This window comes from Pocillopora verrucosa, chromosome 4 (assembly GCF_036669915.1).
Source record: "Pocillopora verrucosa isolate sample1 chromosome 4, ASM3666991v2, whole genome shotgun sequence".
NCBI lineage: Eukaryota > Metazoa > Cnidaria > Anthozoa > Scleractinia > Pocilloporidae > Pocillopora > Pocillopora verrucosa.
Window position 1 is genome coordinate 3,426,037 of NC_089315.1, and position 9,056 is coordinate 3,435,092.

General features: G+C 38.4%; 3 protein-coding genes across 3 annotated transcripts; 2 read left to right on the forward strand and 1 right to left on the reverse strand.

Moving 5' to 3' along the window:
• The first annotated feature begins 79 nt into the window (after window positions 1-79).
• Window positions 80-4,802, forward strand: LOC131783636 (m7GpppN-mRNA hydrolase-like). Its single transcript, XM_059100397.2, has 9 exons — window positions 80-173; window positions 252-403; window positions 753-880; window positions 1,289-1,384; window positions 1,490-1,570; window positions 1,957-2,028; window positions 2,246-2,358; window positions 3,163-3,419; window positions 3,940-4,802. Exons 1-9 carry the CDS (start codon window positions 85-87, stop codon window positions 4,377-4,379), a joined length of 1,428 nt encoding a protein of 475 aa, XP_058956380.2. The 5' UTR covers window positions 80-84; the 3' UTR covers window positions 4,380-4,802.
• Window positions 4,803-4,947: 145 nt separating this feature from the next.
• On the reverse strand, window positions 4,948-7,209 carry LOC131783638 (uncharacterized). Its single transcript, XM_059100399.2, has 2 exons — window positions 6,691-7,209; window positions 4,948-6,103 (listed from the first exon to the last, which is right to left on the reverse strand). The coding sequence occupies exons 1-2, from the start codon at window positions 6,822-6,824 to the stop codon at window positions 5,494-5,496; spliced, it is 744 nt and encodes a 247-aa protein (XP_058956382.2). The 5' UTR covers window positions 6,825-7,209; the 3' UTR covers window positions 4,948-5,493.
• A 91-nt stretch (window positions 7,210-7,300) lies between these two features.
• Window positions 7,301-8,933, forward strand: LOC131783637 (immediate early response 3-interacting protein 1). The gene is made up of 3 exons (XM_059100398.2): window positions 7,301-7,419; window positions 7,896-7,994; window positions 8,436-8,933. The coding sequence occupies exons 1-3, from the start codon at window positions 7,329-7,331 to the stop codon at window positions 8,489-8,491; spliced, it is 246 nt and encodes an 81-aa protein (XP_058956381.1). The 5' UTR covers window positions 7,301-7,328; the 3' UTR covers window positions 8,492-8,933.
• The last annotated feature ends 123 nt before the right edge of the window (window positions 8,934-9,056 follow it).

The following is a 9,056-nucleotide window of genomic DNA, read 5'->3' on the forward strand; positions in this document are numbered from 1 at the left end:
TAGAGCGTGGCTGCTAAGCTCTTTCCCAGTCCCTCCTACTCACTTCCGCTTCGTCTCGCGATAACGAGGCCAGATATTTTAAATATGGCGTCCGAACGAGACGTCGAACCTGACTCTCCCCTCATACCTTCCAATTCAATTATTCCACAAACCATTTTAGAGGAGTTATGCAGGTAGGCTAAAAAAGATGTTATTATCCTGCTTTGATGTCCTGTTGTTACCATCAACGACTTTATTCTTTCTTTCAAAAGCCGTTTCTTAATCAACATACCGGAAGAAGAAAGGAAAGATGTCGTTCGGTTGTGCTTTCAGATTGAGACAGCGCATTGGTTTTACGTCGACTTCTACCGACAGGAGCGACCAGATCTCCCAACCTGTGGTCTTAAGGATTTTACGAGAATAAATATCCTTTTGTTAACTGTTTTTGTCACAATTAATGTTATTTTTGAACTTGATATTTGTATTTCTTCCAAGGAGCTTTCGATATCCAGTTTTTTTTGGGGGGGTTATGAGTCATCGCTGCCTTTTTCGATTTCGAAACAAGATCTAGACAGTGCTCCACTATTGAATATCCAACAAATATGTCCCACAGGTCTCGCCTGATCATTTGAAAATTCGTATAAACAGTTCGCAGTGGCAGACTTTGTCCTCTTTACTGAAAAGAGCCAGATTTAATACAGGTAGTTTGTACTGTTTTATCATAACAAGCTTATTGTGAACTAATTTTCCAACTTGTACCTTAACATGGTTACTTTTTGAACAGTTTCCATTTCTCAATAAAACTGGGGAAAATATTGACAAAATTTTTGAGAACTGGAAGAAGTACAAGTACAGTGTTCCTGTCTATGGAGCAATATTGTTGAATCAAAGCCTGGACAAGGTAACATTTATTTTTGTGAATTGTAAATTATAAAAATTGCCACTGTAACTCACTCTGCCTGAAGTCCTTTCTCGTTTCCTGATGATTTTCTTTTTCATATTCATCATACTTAAGTATCATGATTTTATTTAACAAGTGAACAAAAGTGGCATTCCACACATCACAGTTTACACTTATTATAAGACAAGACAAAGAAACAATTTAATCATAATGACTTTAAATAATATGTTACTACCAACCCTGATTTGAGTAATAAACTCAGTTTAATAGTTACTTGTAAGAAAATTTTATGGAACAAAAACTTTTTCTTAATGTTAGATGGAGTTAACTTAATTTTAAAATTGAAACTTAAGATTACTGTGAAGTGCCTGTAGCATCACTAAGTTCACTTTTTTCTTTTTCTCCAAGTGTGTGTTAGTGCAGTCATTCTCGTCAAAAAGTTGGGGTTTTCCTAAAGGAAAGGTTAATAAGGATGAATCAGGATTTGATTGTGCTGTTAGAGAGGTGAGTAAACCTGTCAAGCATGATATTCATTGGCCATCAGTAATTCATACCAAAGCATTGAGTAATCCATTTCTTTATGATAATCTCTGAACAATGTTTCCACAGGTATTAGAAGAGACTGGATTTGAGATGAGATTTTATGCAGACCCAGACACTTATTTTGAACACAACTTCCAGGATCATCAGGTGCAAAGTCATATGAAAAGCTTTTAGATGTTATTTTAGTAATTGTGACTGTATGCAAGATGAAGCAAGTCAATGCATGCAGTAAAACACACAATGGATCAGTATCTTTCCTCTCTAATGAATTGTAGAAAACCATGTTCTGTAGAACTACAGTCTGCCTACTGTCTCTATCTTACCATTCAACTGTAAGTGCATTAATTAGTCAATCTGTCGGTGATTTATTCAGTTGGGCAGTGAGTCAGCTAGTCATTCAGAAGGCAGACAGATAGTAAGTCAGTGTGTCACTCAGACAAAGTTAGACGATGAGGCATCAAATCAGACAGTTAATCAGACAATCAATTATGTTATCATTTAGTCACACTGTGGCCTCTTTTCAAACTTTACAGATTAGATTGTATGTTGTCCCTGGAGTCCCTGAGAAAACAGTGTTCCAGCCACTCACAAGAGGAGAGATTAAGGTGAAAATATATTAACCTCATTTAAAGTTTTTTACATACCCTGTGTTCAAGACTGACATGCAAGTTTGCAGTTCTATGCAGCAGTCTGAGGAAACCTCTGCAATGTGTTCCCTAGTGAATCTTCTTTAAATTATGACTTAACTGTGTTGTGATTTATGCTTACAATGTTCAAGGAGCTCAGTGAATACATGTAAGTCTTTTATTTCCTTTGCTTTAGAACATACAGTGGTTTTACATAGACAATCTTCCCGCTCACAAGAAAGATACCGTTTGCCGAGAAAACATGGGACTAAATCCAAGTGCTTTCTACATGGTTATTCCGTTTGTAAAGTAAGGCATGATAAACAATGGATTTTTCCTCCTTACAGTTACTAGTTGAAATTATAACTCGATCAACCTGGGAAAAAAATTGTATTCGTATTCTGTCAAGTTCTCTTGTTTTAAATGTCTTGACTTGGATCCGTTTAAAGTTGATACCAGGAAAAAGAAAGCCAGGAACCCATTTCCTGAAAACAGACCCGGAAGGCAGATTTTTGTTTGCCATGTTTCTTTCATTTTTGAGATAAACATGTCAGGAAAAGAAACAGGATGGACTGGTGTTTGAGCGAAGACCAGCATTGTTATTCCGTGGTATTAGATCTAGGAATATTACATTGGGCCGTAAAGTTATTGGGGCTTCAGGGAAACGGGTCCCTAATCATACTTACCTCCTTTCAGTTGTTCTTTGTTTGATTAAAGCGCGAAAGGTGAATCGTGAAGGTCAACACACCCCAGGAGACTTTCCTTTTCCTTTCAGGCTCCCACAGAAATAATGAGCGCTTAATGGCTCGTAAGGACAAGGCTCTCAGTCAATGGAAACGAGCAGAAAAGTAGGCACGCATAAAATGGGTGACAACCCATAAGACCCTTTCGCTTTATTTTCCACTCTCCTCCATCGACTGAGGGCCTTAAACAGGCTTTCTAATGGGGGTTAGCAATATTATAATAAACCGTGGTGGGATACACAGTGGAATAAAGGGGTGTTTCGGGAATTTTTAAAGGGGAAGATACCTTATTAGCACGTGTATTTGCTAGGAAATCTACAAGTGCTAATCTTAAGTATTGTTAAGTGAGGATTTCAAATTATTCCCACAGGAACCTGCGGAAATGGATATCGGCGCGCCTTAAAGAAGCAAATAAACCCAATCCTGAGCCGGTTGCTTCGGAAACGTCGAGGAATGCTCAACTTCAGAACCTACTCGCTAAAGAAGAGCAACGCTTAGAGCAAGAACAGAAACGCGCTGCTGTGGAAAGAAGAAGAAAGCAACAACAGGAGAAATTCCAATTGCAACACGATCTAAATCACCCCCTGCGATATCATCACATGCAACAGAGAGGAAGTACACCGAAAGGTATTGAAACGTTGGAACCATTGTATCTCGATTGTCACTCGAGTGTTGCGTCACCTCAATGCACATATCACGCAATGTGTTTCGGAAATCGATTTGCATGACATGCAATTTAGAGGTTATGCGAATTTTTCTTAGTCTGCTAGCCTGTCTATTCTTGGTCTACCGAGCGCCAACGAAAAAAAGAAAAGGCACTAGTCTCCCTAGCGGCCGTTCTTTGGAATGTCACGCAACGCTTGGTGGAGTGTTGCGTGACATTCCAAAGAACAGCCTAGAAGGAGACGATACTTAGTCTTGATCAAAATTACTACTATCCAGTTAAAGTATTTCTTATGTACACATGCACAGACTGTTTTTCACTTTGCATCTAGACCATAACATCCACAGATGTATATTTCATGTAAAGCGTAAAAGTTCCGTAATCTTGAAAACGTTGATGTGTTATGACATCTCATACTGTTTAAGTTCCTGTTAAGTCCTACTGTCAAGTCCAATGCAAAAGACAATATTTCATTCTCTTCAGATTATCAAGCTTTGCTAGAAGAAAATTTAGCTCACCGTTCTTCTCCAGTTGCGAGAGAAAAGGAGGGTACGCCGGTCTTCAAGATATTACAGCGGCCAACTGACGAGTCATACACTGAGGAACCTTTTAATCCCATACAAAAACTTCTCTCTGGAAGCTTGGGTTTTGGTCCCGTCACAGCACATCAACCCTTTCCTCCTTTGGGCGCTGCCACTCCTGAGAGGGGCGCTTACCCCCCATACCACCACATGCACGGTGTTATAGGTGTCCACAGAGAACATTTATCTCCTGGGACCCCTCTCATGTCATCGCGCTCAAAGCAGCCGGAAACGTCCCCTTCAGAACACAGCTGGGAAGATAAAGAGTTTCAGTTCACATCCCCGGCCTTTTTGAATTTTACGTTTGACACCAAATCGATTTTAGCCTGTTTACCAACGTAGCTTACAGGAGATTCGTTTCACATCTGACGTAAAAATAATTCTGATCGTGCCGATGATGCTTTACTAGGATTTGTATTTTAGTCTTGCCGAATGCCTTAACGTTATGCAGATATGCATCTTTTTTTTTTAGTTTTTAATTTTATCAACGTTCAAGAAATCTTAGAGTTATTTCGAAGTGCCCCATATTCAACGTGAACGGTAGCACACCGATCTAAGGTCACAGATCAGTCGTGGGGAAGGGGGGGGGCCTCTATTTTTAGAACAATTCTTAACAAGTGGCGGGAATCCATTTGTAAAGGAGAACGAACAACGGGTAATAAACAATAAATGGAACAAACGGGTCGAAGAAAGAAAATTTTTTATCGCTTTCGTCTTTTATGTTTTATGTTGCTACATCCACTCAAAACAACAGTTAGAATTATATATTTGTGACTAATACCCCATTCACACCAGCAAAACATGTTTTGTTAAACTGGTTTTCATTGAATGAAAATTATAAACAGAGAACTGAAAAACTTGATTTTCCATTGGATTCAAGTACTTGCTAACTTGCATTTCCAATGTGCTACATTCAAGTAAAAAATATTCGGTTAAATAGTTTCTATGAAGAAAAAAAAAATTAAACTGTGTTTAACAAAACAACTTTTAAACATGTTTAAGCTTTGGTGTGAATGGGGCATAAGTTTCTTTTTTTAATCATTTGAGATAAATATTCTCAATAAATTCATGGAAGGACGGGAAGAAAGGGGATTTTAACGATTGATGCATGAATACAGCTCAGAAAAACTATCCCAACAACAAACTAGAACAGTCCTCATTTGAGTTCGAAAAACTGAAACCAAACTGACTACAACTGCCAATCGGAGTGAAGTTTGACATTATCATTAGCCAATTAAAACTCTCAGTAAAAACAAGCAAACTATAATAAACGCGAGAAAACGCGAGTGTCCAAATCAGTATCGACGTTAGTATTGAATCTGATTGGTTGAGGTGGCGCGAGGATTCTGGACCAATCATAGAGCGTAGTTAAGCAAAACCAAATTAATCGTGGATTTCTTTCAACACTCAGTTGAAAAACAGCTCTATTAAGGCAAAACTGTATACGAATTGCGCTTCACTGGGAGTCACTTTCTACATCGTCATCCGGAACTACCTCAACTGTGGCCTCATCCATTTCCTGAAAAGTTTTGACATCGTTATCTCGTCTTTGAATGGACCTCGTCTCGTCAAATCGACTGTTTGTCTTACTGTTTCTCTGTGACTGATCACCCAAACTATCCAGACGGTCAATCCGTACGTCACGTTCGTTTTCTTTGAGCTTTTTGGCCTCGATTTCTAGAATGGTTGGCTGGGACAACTTTGCTCTTATAGATTTTAGATCCACATCGTCCGGGAGAGTGCGACGCCAGCAGAATGTCCGTTGGAAACAAGAAATCTGTGTTTTCCTGTTGCAAGAGTGAGCGCCCTTGATAAGAAGCTCACGACCGGCTAGTTTCAACGAAAGTTCACTCGGATTGAATCCATTGACGTCCAAGACTAGTTTGAAAACGTCCTCGTCATTTCGTTTCACGAGTGGGTACGAAACTGGTCTATGACTGGCACCAATTGTTCTGTGTATTCTTGGAAAATAAGGATCTTGGTTGTGGAAAAAGGTCATTTCCAACGGATCGTCTTCGAATGGATCCCAGTTGACAAAGTCAAGAAAGTTATTTCTGTGCCACAATCTGTGATAACGAAAGATATTCACACGCATCACGGTATTTTACAAGGAATTCGATGTCCCGGGAACGGGAAGGAGAGTTCAGAAGTCCCAGGACAACAAGGTGTGAGGAAGAGTTTGAGAAGTCCCTTCTAGATAATAAGAGTTTGAGATTATGGTTGCACAACAATATGCGCTAAGAGAATATTATTTATTGCGACATTCCCTAGTTAGTAAATTTTGAAGACCTTGTGGAAACTTGGTTTTTCAATTTTTCCACCGTAAGCTGTCAAACTCTTAAAAATAACTCGATGGGATCTGGTTGTGGGATGTAACTGCCAAACATCTCGTCAAGGTCAACAATTAAAACCAGTCAATTAAAATCTGAGTGTCCCCAATTGCTTTACCAATTCAGTTGCATAGATAATTATGACTGAGGGTTTCTTAGATACGGTCAGGCAATCCCGATTAAAGCAATTTGGCAACGAATCTACAGATCTGGTCGGACAGCTAAACAATAAATGATAGGTATTCTCATAAACCTGCCATGAGATTTACCATTGGACGGTGTCGTGGAGAAGAAAAAAAAAAAAACTTAAATACTACACTCACCCAAAATCATCGAAGGGTTGGCTCATTAACCATGAACCTTCACTTCTACCACTTATTACCACGAGTACAAAGAATAGGAGAAGACTCTTCATCCTGAACACTGTTCTTGAAATTGAAGGGCTCTTAACTGACATCTGACTGAAGAGACAAATCGAACTTTGAAGAAGAGGTTTTGTTGGTGGACTTATATTACGTCTTAAGACCACGTCGGAAGAAATGTGGTTCTTTCACATTATGCCACGTACATGCTACACCCCCTTGTTCCTCGAAACTTTGATGATCATTTTAGGAACTGAATCACGCAAATTGCATCATCTCTAAAATTCAATATCGTCATCGATCTAGAAAGGATTGTGCTGAACATTATGCGCCGTTTGTAAGTTTTCAGACCGGTTCTCTAGCGATAGAGGTAGAAAGAGTGCTTTCACTTTCTTCTAATAAAACTGGTTCTCGACTAATTGTTGAGGATAAGCTTCCTGGTGGGGGAAAATACGAAGTGGTTAAAAGTTGCATCAGTTTGCCGCCATATTGCGCGTGAACGCATATCCGGCGGAAGTGGGACAATACATATCGCAAAGCCCTGGGTACGAAATCTTCGAAGATATCAATGCGCATGTCTACACGTCAGAAAATCCAAGATGGCGTTCACATTCTACAGTTTACTCGAAGCCTGTCTTTTAGTGGTAAATGCTGTTGCGGTGCTTCACGAGGAGCGATTTCTGGCGAAAAGTAAGTTACATGGGTATATTTTTGTCATTTTTCAGAGAAAGGTTTGTTTGATTTACGGTGAACAATTAGTTTACTGATTATCAGCTTATAAATGACTTCGGAATACTCAGAATAGATCCTATTGAATATCTCAGGGTATCTCTGTCTTCAGTTTCAATGTACTTTCAATCTAGAGATATGGTAATTCATTGGTTCTTACCTCGAAATGCGCGGTTACCTGCCAAGAAAACACGCAGTTTATGCAATTCACTAAGTCAGCGTTCGCTATTAAAGTTACGCTTTGAATTAGTACTTTTAAGGATCAAATTGGAACATTTAACGTTGTAGAATCTTGGTATACCAACAGGGTTATGTACAGGATCAAGTTTTATTTGCTGCGTACAGCTGGCCACCTCTTGAGTGTACACTGCATAGTGGTGTAGAGAGGTGACAGGTGTTGGGGATATTTGGTGAATTTTATATTTTCTCTGTTCCAGTTGGATGGGGTACAGACCAGCTCTCAGGATTTGGAGACGAAAGAGGAACAAAACACCAAGTCATTAATCTCATACATTCAGTCAGGACTGTTATGAGAAGTAAGTTGAAGGGTTTAAGTTGGTATAACATGGCTAACATTGTAAAGTATTCTCCACCTTCCAGTAGCTTGACAGCTGATTAACTGGGTTTTTAAAGAGAAATGTAGTACTAGGAAAATTGTGCAAAGTGACTTTTAATTATTCTCCATATGAGTAGGAAATAGCTTAGGCCATCAAAATTTAAAACTAGAATTTTAAATTTCAAAATGCTCTTAGATCTTTGATTCTTAATGAACAAACTGGCCTTGAATTGGTGCCTCTCTGTCAATTAAATCTGACGTACAAATCAAACTAGCAGTGACAACACAATATTTTTCAGTAAGTATACTTACATCTTAGAAAATAAATATGTATAAATTAATGAAAAGGAATGAATGTTAGTAAGTGATGATTCAAATTCTCACCCTTGTAAAAGTTATTTCTTTTCTTCTCATTTTTCAGTACCTCTTATTTTGCTTAACTCACTTACAATACTTTTATTACTACTGATGGGATGATCTTACATGGCACAACATGTCTTGAAATACTTGGACTTCGGAGTTGTTGAAGAAATCAGTGGGGCATTGAATCAGAGTATTTTCGAAAGAAAAGAAAACTTCTCCAAGTGAATTCACTTTTCTGAGGATAAGGACTAATTGAATTGTCTACCTTGTTTTATGGAACCTAATATCAACCAGTATAGAGTAGGTAACTGCAAAGCGATGGAGTTTTCAAAAATTATTTTTTCCAAGTACCTTGATAAGAACATTACTATACTATCTTGTGCTCTTATGATATTAAATTGCTAGTCAGAATGTTCACATATTTATGGCAGCATTAATTCAATGCAGTCTGATATCTAATAGCTTTTTTTAAAATAATTAAAAAAATGTATTATGGCATGTATATTGTACATTTTGGCAGATTACTAGAAGTAAAAAGTGTTCTTTACACTACCAACTGTTACATTTGACTTATTGCTTGAACAGTAGTTGTCTGATGCCTATTTCAAAGTTTCCACTCTAGCAGAGGGGGGTAAGGGCTTACATTGTACTTCTGACCTACTTTGAGAGGGACTTATTT